Here is a 15,381-nt window from a genome sequence, read left to right as displayed (position 1 = left end):
CAGAATTACAGGTTAAAAATATTCAGACATAGAGAACACACAGAGACGTATTAAAAAATTAAATGAAAATTAATTATTAAATTTGGTCGTATAGTTCCACCGGTTACGATCCAAAAAAGTAAATTTTGTAATATTAAAAAACTTTCTCTTCTTTTAAGTGGTTTAGATTTATAGTATTTTTTTGTGTATCTCGACCGATGTCAAAAACGTTTTGATTTTGATATTTTCGTTCTTTATTTGAATGGTGGTTATATTATTTTATATTCAGGTCTCCCAATTGTTATATTTAACGATTATTGCAGACATTTTTATCGGTTGAAATAACTGCCTAGGGTATTACTCTACTATTCCGTACAGTAATCGACGCATTGAACAAATTAATGTCACCATTCACTAGTATTAGCATTATGAAAATGTCAATATTTTTTTTATCCACTGTTATCAGATGTAAGCAGAATGATAGTAGTTGTGCGTACTCCCCCTCCATCTCGTTGTGTCGACTCCTGCGCCGATATTTAAAATTTATAAAATAATAGTTTTTTAATTTTTGTACTAATTCCATTTCTTTACTGCTAATGTTTATTACTGTTCTGTGCTGCTGCAGGATCTTGATTCAAATTAAAATAAAGGATTCGGACACGGTTTTTACTTCCTTGTACGAAGTAAAAGAAGTATTGTGATCGCGAAAAAATTTCGGTTTTCAGATTTTAACGGAAATATCCATTCTCACCATCCCTGAATCCATTTTGATTAGTTTCGGCGTGACGTCACGTACGTATGTATGTATCTCGCATAACTCAAAAACGATTAGCCGTAGGATGTTGGAATTTTGGATTTACGACTGATGTAACATCTAGTTGTGCGCCTCCCTTTTTTATAGCAATCTACTGAACCAAAAGTGTCCAAAAAAGACCAAAATCCAAACAAAATTTAAATTTTGGACTTTTTCTTAACCGCAGTAATAAACCCTTATTGAGAGGTTTTCAACGATATGTGTCACAAGAGTACTTATTTTTATTGGTTCCGGAGTTATAACCAATTAAAATTTTAATTAAATATTTGTATCTTTGAAGGAGAAGGCACATCGATTCGAATCGGACTTCATCTCCTTTTTTAACTTTGTTTTTTAAATTAAATATATTGATTTATGAATATTTATTAACCCCTGTAAAAAAAGAATTACGATAAATAATAATTTAATAATAAAAATTAAAAAAAAATTAAAACTTATTAATGAAATAAAATTTGATGTACTTTTCATTAAAAAAAAATGTGTATATGTAATTTAATAGGTAATCATCTGGTGCCCACATCAGTTTTTTCTTTTTTTAATTGATCAGTGAACTGTCCAGGAATGTTTCCTCTTGAGTATGTTTAAAATAATATCAACACAGAGATTATATTGCCTGTAATTGTGTGTTATATGTAGTATAAAGTTTAGAAGGAGAAAGTAGGTCAATTATTCTCATGACAGTGCCATTAATTGAACTTCGATGACATAATTGAAAGTACGTTGTCTCAGAATTCTCCTCTACTTTTATTGGATTAACAGAAAACTATAGCAGGAAGTTTTGGTATAATGCTTTTATTTTTACCCGTTTATTTATTTTTATAAGTAGTCATGATTTTAAAACCTCGTTCTGTTACATCTTCGTGTACATACCCATTACACTGGTGGGGGAAGTCGTTATACTATTTTCATCTGTTTAATATTAATAAATATTTATTCGGGGAGAAAATAAGGAATCAAATGATACTAGATTTGTTTTAATTATTTTTTTATTTATAATTTTTAAGTAACTTCCTGTTTTCATTAATTTTTTTCAAAAGCTATAACTGTTATTAAAAAAGAGCGATAGTATCGCCGTATTCTGAACGGTGAGAAACTGAACTAATATGTTCGACAAAGCTTTCACCTTGATTATGCGCATATATAAAAGTTAATTTTTCCTCTTAATTTCCATATACCTTAGTGTATTATTATTTTAATTAATGGAAATCCTTAATGAAGTTATATATGTTTACGTCTTTGTAACCTAAATGAATATCGGTTAAGAAGTTCTTAATCATGAATTCTTATTCGGTAGTTACTGTTTGAAGTCAACCTGTTTATTACATTGTATATTTAATGTTTTTATTTTATCGGCTAGAAATATGTACGTCATATTGTATTAAATTAGTTTGGTAATTTAAATTTTAAAATACCGTAACTTAACGGTTATTTAAATATCCGAAGGATTATGATAGATTTAATACTGTTATTTTGCAGATAATATTATAGAATGTACTGTAAATTGTACGATAGTGGAGCGACGTGTGGTGTGCTATTTTCTCCGTATTATATAAGTATTATATCTAATTAAAAGGAAACGTGATATAGTACGACGAGTAGTCTCGTCGAGGTTAAATCGATGATAGCAAAAATTTGGTCTTAGAAATTTTTCCCTTTTTATCTCGATGGAGGTTTTTTTCTTATGTAGATTTTATTTACGTAAATTTAAATTAAGATCAGCATTACAATTTTTCACTTTTGTAATTTTCAGTTTTATGCGATGATAAAAATAGTAAATTTATTATCGATATCCAGAGAAATATCGATGTATAATGAATGGACAAGACTTTGGTCGTGATAATGGCTATGGAAATACAAGCCTTTCCGTCAAATTATTGGCTAATGCCATTCGTCTCCATAGTAACCGCTCGATATTAAACACCAATTTGTTGACACTTAATGATAAAAAACATTTAATTAAACCCGTTATCCTCCTTACTTCTTAAAACAATGTATATTAAAGAATAGTTTATCAGATTTTAAAGCATCATCTTTAAACAGTAAAATTTCTAAGCGCTTTCGCAGAGATTTTTACTTCGTCAGAACATATGACAAAACAAATTTAAAATTTAAATAAATAAAATATATGTAAATATTAAATTTTGTATCGCTGACAGAGGTAGTTCAAATCTTGATAATGTGAAATAGGAAAGTTTTTACTTCCTTCTACGAAGTAAAGGAAGTATATTATAGTCGCGAAAAAATTCCGTTTTCAGATTTCAACAGAAATATCCGTTTTGACCATCCCAGAATCCATTTTGACTAGTTTCGGGGTGACGTTTATACGTACGTATAATAATCAAAAATGATAAGCCGTAGGAAGTTGAAATTTTGGATTTAGGATTCTCTTAACATCTAGTTGTGCACCTCCCCTTTTCATTGCAATCGACTGGAGCAAAAGTATCCAAAAAAATCCCAATTTTTTTTAATTTTGGAATATTTTTAACTGCAATAGTCAGCCCTCATCGACAACTTTTCAACGATACTTCATAAGTGGTACTTATTTTCATTGGTTCCAGAGTTATTGCCAAATTAAATTTTAGTTACGAAATGTGTGGATCTTATATAAGGGGGGAGGCACATCGGTTCGAATCATCATACTTCATATATATATATATATATATATATATATATATATATATATATTTTAAATTTAAATACATTGATTTATTAATATGTATTAACTTTGTAAGAAAAAAATTACAATAAATAATAATTCAGTAATAACAATTATTGAGATAAAAGTTATTATTGAGATAAAATTTCATGTACTTTTCATTAAAAAAAAAAAAAGTGTATATGTAATTCGATTTAATAGGAGTACAAATAATTCATGCGGTCTCCACATCAGATTTGGTGAAACATCTGATTATTCGTTTTTGTTTTCATTTTGTTGATGGTTAAATCATAATAATTTGAAATACATAGTGTTAGATAGATATAAGACTTACATTTATTTAAAGAGTAATAAAGGGACTTTTAATCTAACCCAATATTTCAGATAAGATTGTTGAATTAATAGTTGTATAAATATTTGATGTTAATAAAAAATATGAAAAATGAAATAAAATTTCATGTACTTTCATTTAAAAAAGAAATGTGTATATCTAATTTAATTGGCGTAAAAAGAAGTTATGTGGTGTCCACTTCAGATTGTTAATTCTGTGTTTATATTTTCATTTGTAAGGAGGAAGCAAAGATCTATACGAAAGTGCTTAATAAAAAGAAATGAAGAAAAAATTAAGAAGTAAGCAGATTGAGTATTTTAGTTTTTTTTTATAAATACTGCATTTTTATTTAATCTAATTATTAAATATTTAAATAAAAACATGAAAGGGGGAAAATAATTTTTTTGTGAAGATGTGAAATAAATACTTATTAAAACGTGCGTAATAATTATATTGTTAACAAAAAGCGCCGGTGTTAAACGTATTATTATGATCGAGTTAAGTAATATGCTTAGTTACTTTACTAATAAAAAAAGGATGGTGGTAAAATATTTCGTAAATATTTTACGAAAATATTTATTTTTTTAAAACAATGGTGGTATCGAGATTTATTTACATAATTGTTTTCTATTGATAGTTTTGTTTTATGTCGTTCTCGTTGTTATTAAGTTTATATTGTCATAATTATTTTTTCTATTTTTCCTGATGTTTATGTATAAAATAAAGTTATTCCTATTTGGTTAAAACCCCTTTCTGAATTTTTCTATTTTTTGCCATTCTAGTCAGTAAAATCAATTAAGAGTTAAAATGTTTTGTATAATGCATTTACGGTAGGGGGGGATTTGATATCTGTTTTGATGTATAACTCGGGGACGTATTAAACTGCCGTCATAATGAAATTCAGTATGGGGAAGCTTGTACTTTAGGAGAATTGATTCAATTAAACTTTCAAAAAATCGGAAAAGGGGTGGGGGCTGGTATAGAGGGCGTACTCGTTTCGAATAGGGTTAGCTTTAATAAAATTTTACTCGTACGTAATTTTTTTTTTTAGCTTTACCAAAAAGTAATTTAATTAGTACAGTAGAGGTATTTTTTTGAAAAAATTTTTTTTTAAATGAGTGCTGAAAAAACAGATGAGAATAGTATTCGATCTTTATCATCGAGTCGAGGGGGAGGGGTTTAATTAAAAACTTATTATGGAATAATTTCCGAAGTATTATCATTAAGGATATAAGCACTGCATTTTATATACCGGTTGATTAAAAAAAATTTTAATTTAAAAGTATATTAAAATTTATCGAGATAACGTACAGATTCGGTTTAGGTTTTATTTCATAGAAAACGTATCAAGTTTTGATTCATTAATACCGAATTCGGCCACCAGGGCTCTCACAATTGTTGTTAAAAATGGATAAATTTACTGCTGCGGAATGTGCTCGCTGTTGTTTTGTTTCACGATTTACAGTCAACAATTGCAGTACACGCAATTTTTGTAGAGAGTACGGCAGGGAGCCTCCTGGTAGGCATACGATTTACTGAAAATTTACTTGACACTAAACTTTCGTTGAGACAGATTGTTCTTCTTCCAGAAGTTAACCGACCGTGGACGTGGTGGCTTTTATCCTGGACGTGGTTTAAAATTGTCGAATTCCTCAGTCGACTAATATGGACGCCGTTACTTTTGCAAGACGGGGTACCACCTCACCACCGCGTAGAAGTCCACTCGCTCCCCAGATTTGATCCCGCTAGATTTTCCTTGTGAGGTTTCATTAAATATCGGGTTTATGTACCACACCTTTTCATGCTGATCTTGTTGAGCTAAGATTCGAATTGACGCCGCAGCTGCAGAGGTAACACCCGATTTGCTGGGTACAATATGGAATTATCGACTTCGGGTTGGGATGTATGTTCCCGTTACAAATGAGTAGCCATATCGAACCAAAGTGATTGTGTTTGGTGACAGAATTGATGTTTTTCCCATGAAATTAAAACCTCAACTGAATCTCTAAGTTATCTCAATAAATATTCGTATGCTTTTAAAATTGTGAAGTCCTTTTAAGTCACCGGGTATATAAATAAACATACGCACAGGATTAAAATTGAGTTCTTTTTTTTTACTGATTCAACAAATTAAATTTTATGTTAACCCTCAAAATGTACAGCAACATCGTTGTCAGTTATTTTTTAATTGTGTTAATTTCTCAGAGTATTTCATAAATGTAATTTCTCTGATCTATTTTTAAAAAATATTTCAATAAAGATGTTCAGATTTTACGAATTAAAAGATGAGTTTCCGCATTTTGATAATTATGACGTAGTTTCCTTAAAAATCATTAAAATTTAGTTAAAATAACACGGTTTCCTTAATAGAAAAATTAAAGTAGTATTCTGGCATGATACTTCATTATACAGTTACCGTTTCGCAAAAGGAGTGATGATGAGGTTAGTATACGTCTCTTTAATTACATCGCGTTTAATTAACTTTATATAGATCGGTTCTATTACACTGAGTTACGTCTGATTCCTTGGTCGGTGACTGTTAACAAATTTTAGTATTTGAGAAGAGGGTAGAAGCGTGTTTCATATGAAGCAGAAGGGTAACTGAGCTTTCAAATACAGTTTCAACTAGATTTAATTAGTTACTCCGCACTGAGATTATTTTGTTTTTAATTTTTTTCTCGGTTGAAGACTTTCTTAAAACGGACGTAATTTATAATTATAAGAAAAAGTAATCTACTGATTAAAATATAGCTTAATAATATTTTTCTGTCTAGTGCGATTCTATGTCTAGTATAGTTATAATTTAATTACACTAATTAATATCTTTCTTCCATCCAGAGATTATTCTGCCTCATTTAGAGTCCGTTAGCTCCAATTACATTTCACCAGTTGTCTGCTGTGCAGCGTAAAACTAACTGTTCTTTAAAGAACCATTAATTAAATCCTAACGACCGATCTTGACGTAAATCGTTTATTCTGACATTTGAATCTTTTTTCGTTTGCCTTTTTTACTGGATTTGAACCGGTCTCTTACAGAATTATAGAAGAGTTAACCGCTCATCCGATGGTTGGATTTACCCCACGTGTGGTAAAGTACAAACTGGCTTTAATAGTGCTTTCTCTCGTATTATTTGTAAACTTCTAGGTTATAACAGCGCATTTTCTTTTAAGGAAAAAATAATACTGAAGATTTTATTTCGATGTTAGGATTTTGTCTTTTAAAAAAAAATTCGCTCTTGAGAACTTAGTCTAGAAGGAGTTGGCGACGTAGTAGCAGAAGCGGCAAAATGTTTGCTTTCTTGGGTACAGTTATCTATAAATTGAGTTGCTTCCGGATGATAAGAGCAGTTCAGTAAGGATTCTGATGATAGCTTCTTATTGAAGCTGTAATTGATTTTGCACCACCTTAAACATGTGCAAGTGATTTTTGTTGTTTTTTAATAAAATAAAATTTTAACTTTTTCTTGGTTCCGGGTGGTACCTTTGAATAAATAATTAAATAAATGTTAATTAAAAATTCCGTATTTAACCCTCTCTCCACTGTTTTATAAAATTATAGATATTTTCTTATTATATAATAATGCAGATGATCTGCATTTCATATTTAAACTTTGTAGCAGGTCGGATCGTGTCCTTTTTTTAGTCATATTTGCTTACGGTAATGCATAGGTCCATTTTTTTTATCAATACTGTATTTTTGAATACGCAATTATTGTTTTATTTTCAGTATTTATTGCATATATTTTATATTCCTGTTTAAAGAAGAAAATTTACAGACTTTTAAATTTTAAATAACGTTATTAAGGTTAAACATTTTTCTACAAATTTATTTTCACTTTATTTTGTTATGTCTTCTTTTTTATCTTTAGTCAACCGTTATTGTAGTTCTCGTCTACCTGGATGTAGAATTTTGTTACGGCGAGAGGGTTGGTCTTCTTCATAAACCGTGGCCCGAATTTCGTTTCGGCCGATCGGAGAGGTGTTCTCGCTTCGCCGTAATCGTCGACGACTGCGACCGCGTCGCATCGTGCAGGTGTAGGCGAGGAGGGGTTACGGTCGGGTAAGAGAGTTACAGTGAAAGGTGATAAAAGGGGGAAGTTAGAATCGACTAGAGTCAGTACTGGCTGCGGCGACCGACAGTGTCAGTCAAAACTTCGCCGTTCATACACCCGGGGCGTTGTCATCAGTTCATTCTGTCTCTTGTCCTTTTAAATTTTAAAAAACCTCTTTTTAAAACCCTTGCTTTTTTTTGCACAGCTGTTTTTATTACAGCTTGGTTTATTTTTTTTTTAATATTAATTTTTTTGTTCGCCGGTTGTGTTAATTATTTATAAACATTATGGCTACCTACGCAGCATATCGTCATATTGAGTTAGACAATATTGGTTATGGAAAAAAGAGGTAATTTAATTATATTTATAATAATTTTTTACATTTCAAATAAACTGCATAAAATTTGTTGTTTTAAGTTTTACGTATACCGCTTTATTTATCTTGTTTTCTGTATTATTATTATTATTTTATTAAGCCGGTTCTTTAATTCAAAATAACGGTTTTTTTATTTCCTTTTAAATTATTTTCCATGTCTAAAATCTATTTTACTATATTATGGTATTTCAAAGGTTTGTCTACATTAATTTGAACATATTGCTTTATAGAACTTAAAGCGATAGATTTTTATTTCAGCTTTTTATACTGAAGTTTTAATGAAAATTTAAAAAAAAATCCTTTTTTACGGTATTTATTTATTTTTTTTATTTCAAGGGGTACTGCTGGTATTACAATTTTATGGTTACTTGTAAGATAAATTTTACCGAATTGAAAATACATACCGTATCATACAACTTTTTTTTTTTTAATTATAAAAATTAGAGTATATTTGTTAAACTTCATTTAACCTTATATTTTAAGAAATTATAGTTAAAATTAATTAAAAAATTGAGAAAAACATGCTGGGAATCGAACCAGATAATTTAATATTATTATTTATTCTTGTAATAGAAAAAATGTTCTATATCGTTCAGTGTCATTCATTTTTGTTTAAGTTCCACCTTTTTATATCATATCTATGTTTTAACGTAAGAATTGGAAAAAAAATTGTATCGTATCTTCATTCCAATTTATGATTATTGAATTTTTAATTTTAACTATCTTTTATGATTACCATGCATAAACATGATGAAAATTGTCTTTTAATGTTTAATCTCATTATTGAAATATTTTATCTATTTACAACGACTACTGATACTTATTTTATATTATTAAATTAAAATTTATTATGTAATAAAACTTTTACGATCAAAATAAAATAATTTTAATTTTTTTTTACTATTTCCGATTGCTTAGCTAATTTTTTTTTATTGATGTTACACCGTTTCTTTGATTTGTAAAGTGTAAGAATGTAGTCAATAAAAAATTGTATATCTCTTTTTATTAATTGTTTTGTATGTTATATTTATGTGATTTAATTAATTAAATACTGTATTGGAATCGTATCTTTTTTTGTAATTTTAAAAAAACTTGGAATAGGTGTTCTTTAATGTTCCTAGGTCGCAGTTCAAATCTGGTTTATTGATTAGTTATGTTTAATTAAATTTAAGTGTTATTGGCGTGTTTTGAGATTCAGCTTAACGTGCTTTTAGTGTGATGATCTGTGATTGGATATTGCTGAATTATGATAGGGTTGCAACTTATACAACCGTAACTATTTTAATTATTTCTACGGGATAATTTATTCCTTTTAGGAACAATTTTTTTGTTTGTTTGTATAATTAGAATTAAAATGTAATACTTTTAATATTAAATCAACTCTGATAAATTTTAATTCCTTTTTTTATAATAAAATCATTTTTACTTCCTTGTACAAGGAAAAGTATTATTGTAATCGCGAAAAATTTCGGTTTTCAAATTTCAACGGAAATTCCATTTTGAACCATCCCTGAATCCATTTCGACTAGTTTCGGCGTGACGTCTGTAGGTACGTTGAGCCATAGAACGTTGAAATTTTGGATTTAGGACTGTTGTAACATGTAGTTGTTCACCTCCCTTTTGATTGCAATCGACTGGACCAAAAGCGTCCAAAAAAGCCCAAAATCCAAAAGAATTTTGATGTTGGACTTATTCTTAACTGCAGTAGTAAGCTCTCATTGAGAGTTTTTAAATGGTACTTATTTTCATCAGTTCAATAAAATTTTAACTACTGAAATATTTGGATCTTACAAGGGGAAGGCACATCATCGGTTCGAATCGGACTTCATTTCCTTCTTTTTTTTTAAATTTAAATATATTAATTTGTTAATAGTTATTAACCTCTGGTTGCAAAAAAATTACAATAAATAATAATTCAATAACAAAAAAGTAATAAAAAATATAAATATGTAAAAAATATATGTAATTTAATGGGCGTACAAGGAAGTCATGTGGTGTCTACATCAGATTTTTATTCTATCAAATTATTGTATAGATTTTTTACGTTAGTTAACTTTTTTTACTAAGGTTTTTTACGTGCTAAATGTTAAACTTAACGATTTTTTTTATCATATAATATCTTACATAAATCGGAAAATAAACTTTGCTTCAAAATATTTTTATTTCAAAATAGTTTTAATACAATGTAAATGAAATTTTCATCATTTTATTTAAATTATCTACATTAATAGAAATGTAAGAATAGTTTAGAATACAGTTTTCTCAAATGTTTTATCATAAAATTGAAGCCTTGATTGGTATTCAGTTAGTTCTCTTATCGGCAGATAACTACTGAAACGCCAATTTTCTGGATGAAATAATTACGAGTAAAACTTAGTCTGGCTCAGGATCCAACATTTTTTTACAATTTTTTTCTTCTATATTCAATTATATACGCTTCCATTTTTATAAATTGTAAAATGTTTTTTTTTTTTCAATCTGGGCCTCTTGGTACTGAAAACACTTCTTTTTTTTTCATTTGAAATACATCAAAGAATTAGATCTTTGAATACACTTCTGAAAGAGAAAGTTCTCATAAAAACATTTGTTTTTCGTAATGATACTAATACTTCATATGTAAACTGCGGTTTGGGTCCTTAGTTTTTAGATTTATCACTATTCTGTATTTTAAGGTTTTATGTTTTTATTTATTACTCTTCTTTTTTTTTTTAAAGTTACGCCACCATTTTATATTAACACCTGACTGTACTTTGAGGTCCTTAATTTTTATCTTGTACACCACCATTTTATATTTTAAGTGCATTTCTCCATTTTTATATCTTGTTATTTTTTATCAGCCTTTTTTTATGTAATATATAATATATATATATATATATACATTGTGCTTTTTTTTCTCTTACCTTGAACGTGAAATATATTGCTGCAGAAGCACTATGTCTCGTTACTTGACTCATTTTAAAAGAGGAGGACTTATCATCGATTGAAATTACAGTCGCCGTCATCGTCATTTTAGACGAGACGTTACTACTTCACTCTTCGTTCACTTCTTTCTCATCCCTTTATTTTCATAAATCTATATCTTCCACCCTTTACGTACATATTGTGGACTTTGTATATTACGATTTTTTTCAGCATATCGTTACTTATATTAAATTAAATTTTTTTTTTCTAATAATTAAGTCTTTATTTTGTGAATCGGTTTTTAAAAATTAATCAGATATATTTTTTTTTGTGCCGATTGTATTTATAAAACTTTAGATTTGAACAGTAAAATCTGTGGATTAATGTATTTCGTATTCTGGACTAAAATTTAAATATAAATAATATAAACCAGCTTTACTTTTACGATGAATTATTTGGTTAAAGAATAATAAATAGATGTGTGGTTTCAAGTAACGAAAAATAACGTATACGCGACTACCTTAGCGGAAATAAAATCATGTCGCTGATATTTGTTAAGATATGTAATTAATTTTCAATAAATTAATGTTATAGTAATTTCAGTTTAACTATACAAAATATTCTTATATAAAATTTTAAAAAATAGAAGTTTTTTAAAATCCCATTAAAAAAAAGTATAGTTACGTTTTCCTTACCCTAGGTATATTAACGACAAACAAATTGCAGCTTCCAACCGTCGTTTTTAACTTTATTTCCCTAGGTATTTTCATACTTTGGTTGGTTATTGAAATGTATAAAATGCTACCTGGCTTCTCATTTACTACCTTTTACCGTATACATATGTTCATCTATCTATTTTCATGTTATTATTTTTGGAAAAATTGTTTAAAAATAATAACTAGGTCTACAGGGACTCTTTGCTATTAAGACATTCAGGTTTACTTAATTTGATTTTTTTTTTTTTTTGACCGTAAAAACTAGTGAAGAAAAGACATGATATTAAACTAAGCGATTAATAATACTTGATGAAAAATGTAGGGTAAAGAATCTATTATTATAATTTGAAACATATTAGAAAACAATGGAGTACAGCATCAGACCAATCTAATGATTGTAGGGTGAAGCGTGGACACCCACTGATAATTGATAATTTTATTATAACAAATTAATACTTAAGATTAATTTCCAGATATTTTAATTTATTTTACAATTTTTTACTTTTATGCTATACTTAAAGATATATGTCTTAGGTTGAAATTATAAAAAAAGTGTTTAGGCATCTAATCTATAATTCAGTAGTATATATGAATAACTAGTGATTAATAAAGGAGTTTATGCGGTCATCCGATCGATCGATCGATCGCCTTACTTATCACATCAATGTATCAATTGGTCGAGCGAGCATTTAACCGTTACATCAGAATTTTTTAGGCTGAAAAATTCTTTACTGACCGGGTTGGTCTTTGCAAATTCGTCATCGCAAATCAGCTTATTTTGAAGTTGAAAGTTGTAAGGTTCAAATCCTAGTAAAGGCAGTTACTTTTATACTGATTTCAATACTAGATCGTAACCCACCGGGTTGGTCTAGTGGTGAACGCGTCTTCCCAAATTAGTTGATTTGGAAGTCAAGATTTCCAGCGTTGAAGTCCTAGTAAAGTTAGTTATTTCTACTCGGATTTGAATTCTAGATCGTGGATACCGGTGTTCTTTGGTGGTTGGATTTCAATTAACCACACAGCTCATGAATGGTCGAACTGAGACTGTACAAAAACTACACTACAATCATACATATCATCCTGATTCAACCTCCTAAGTATAATACCTTACAGTAATTCCGGAGGCTTCATTTACACTAGTACATATCAGCCTCTGAAGTGTTATGTGAACGGTAAGAAAGAAAACTAGATCGTGGTTACCGGTGTTTTCTGGTGGTTGGGTATCAATTAACCACACATCTCAGGAGTGGTCGACCTGAGACACAAGAATTACATTTCATTTACATTCAAGGTGAATGTACTAGACCGGGTTTACTTCCAAAAAGAATTAATATACTTAACAAGATTTAACCCGTCAACATTTTGATATTTTGTTATTCACGTTTCATGTATTAGCCTAATTTTTGCGTTTCTTTTACTGTTTCAATTTTATTCCTATTATTATCCTAGTTTTATCTACATTTTGCTAATATTTTAATGTCCTAGAAGAAGCCTCTTGTTATTATTTCAACCGGACGATAACACGAAAGCGTTTTTCGCCCCTCCCCCCCAAAAAAAAAACCTCATACATATCCTTATTCATTTTCTGTAATAACTTAACACTGGTTCAGAAGCTAAACAGAAAAAAGAAAGAAGACTGAAAATTACTTTTTTTTATACGAATATAAAAAAAAAGCAATAATGAATTATTTTGGTGATGGTAGATATGCATTGTAATGTGAGGTCATTCTAAAGTAACAATTTGTTGGTGTGTGAAAGAGAGAGATTTCGAATGATTCGTAAGTTAACTTGGATGAATGTTTTTATATACTTTTGTAAGAACTTATTTTTAGATAACGTGTGGTAAAAGGGCTTTAATGGATTGTTGTCGCAGTAATTTATTTATGTATCGACATGGAATTCCTCCGAACACTATTTATTCTTTTAAACCGTTAGTCGATTATGTAACGGATTTTGAAATGAAATATAAAGGTTTCATAAATAGTAATCATTTTGTGAAAATTGATTGCGGCTGTTAAAAAGATTTGGTATTTTGTTTATTATTATAATAAAGTTACAAATAATTTACTGCATCCAAAAAAAATTAACTTTTTTTATTATTACTTTTTATTACAATTTAGTTTCATTGAAGAAGTGAAATTGATTTGTATTTCTTAAGCACAAAAAAGCAATTTTTAATGCAAAAATATACTAAATCTAATCAATATAAATAGCTTTAGTAGTTTCTGTATTTCGCTTTAGGCTGATACATTTTTTTTTTTGTTGCATTATAAATAGATTATTATCCATTTTAACTTTAATATACATAATTAATACACGTTAATTAACTGTAGATTAATATTATCATATTTTAACGTGTTTATAGTTACGCATTTTAATTTCGGCAATTATTGTTAACATAACCGTACTATAGCACTAGAGAGAAAGAAAGAGAGAGAACGAGCTTACTAAATTTGTACATCCTTTTTCAGTTAAAAAAAACTAATGTAATTAATTACTTAAGTAAAACTGGAACGTAAGTTTAAATAAATGCAAATGTATCTTTCATGTGTGAGTGTGTGTATTAGTGCACACACGTGTATCTGTATTTCATGGTTTCTTGTACAACTTGTTTCTATATATGGTTATTGAAGAAAACCGTTTTATTGGCTTCAGTAAGTTATATCTTGTATCTCTATCTACGACCCGTCTTATCTTGTGAATCGGTTATGTCTAGTCCGTAATTGACTATATCGAGTGACATCCGTGTTTACGTACCGGGAATCAAATTGCCGTTCCTATTTATTTTACTGTATTTACTTATTTATTTTTTATTGTCGTGTATTTTCACTTGAAAAATAGTTAATTATTAAATAAAATACCGGATTTGATTTGATTTTTTCTTCTCTTTTCTTTCTTTTTGCCCTATTTAAATAATTTATGATTTTTTTTGTATTCATATATATATATATATATAAACAGCGAGCGAAAGATTTCGCCCGTATATCAGCTCTTCTAATAAAATCCCTACTGTAATTTTTTGGGATCTAAATTAAGGAAGCGGTAGTTTCTTATGTAAATTTAGCTGGGAAAGAGGATTAAACAGGTTCCAGAACTGTAATTCCAGTCGTTTTTAAGATAACTAACCTAAACAAAAAATTCGGTGTCGAAAAACAAGTTTTTTTAGGTTTGTAGAACAATAGTTTTGTTATACAATATTTTTGTTATATGACTAATAAATCCGAAAGATTTAGTAACAAAACTTATAGACATTTTAATTTTGAGAAAATTAATGTAAGTACAGCCAATAAAAAGTAAAAAAAAAATCTTTAAAAAAAGTATTTTTTTTTTCTTTTATTGAAGGAAAACAGACAGAAAATCAATCGTAATATTCTTTCTGTATCTAAACCTCATTATTCTTAATATAGCAAAACGAAAAAATTAAAACAAATGAAATGATAATACAACAAAGCTGTTACACGACAGTCTGTTCGACGCACATAAGGATATTTTATTCAAAAACGTGGTCAAATGTCGGATTTCATAGAATCACCAGTATCATAAATAACCTTATACC

The 15,381-nt window shown here is 28.6% G+C and overlaps 1 protein-coding gene across 3 annotated transcripts in view; it reads left to right on the top strand.

Annotated features, from left to right (window-relative positions):
• The window catches only part of LOC142327296 (uncharacterized), a 491,921-nt gene that overhangs the window by 321,095 nt on the left and 155,445 nt on the right, over positions 1–15,381 (top strand). The window contains exon 1 of one of the 3 annotated variants that reach the window (XM_075370204.1): positions 7,914–8,181. The exons of the other annotated variants lie outside the window; for them this stretch is intronic. Within the exon in view, the coding sequence (XP_075226319.1) occupies positions 8,120–8,181 (62 nt within the window). The 5' untranslated portion in view covers positions 7,914–8,119. Of the gene's footprint in view, positions 1–7,913; positions 8,182–15,381 lie in introns of those variants that run through there. 3 annotated transcript variants of the gene reach the window in all.

The sequence above is a fragment of the Lycorma delicatula genome, chromosome 7 (assembly GCF_047948215.1).
Source record: "Lycorma delicatula isolate Av1 chromosome 7, ASM4794821v1, whole genome shotgun sequence".
In the NCBI taxonomy this organism is placed as follows: domain Eukaryota; kingdom Metazoa; phylum Arthropoda; class Insecta; order Hemiptera; family Fulgoridae; genus Lycorma; species Lycorma delicatula.
The sequence above is the reverse complement of the archived record's forward strand: the minus strand, read 5'-3'. Positions and strand labels throughout refer to the sequence as shown.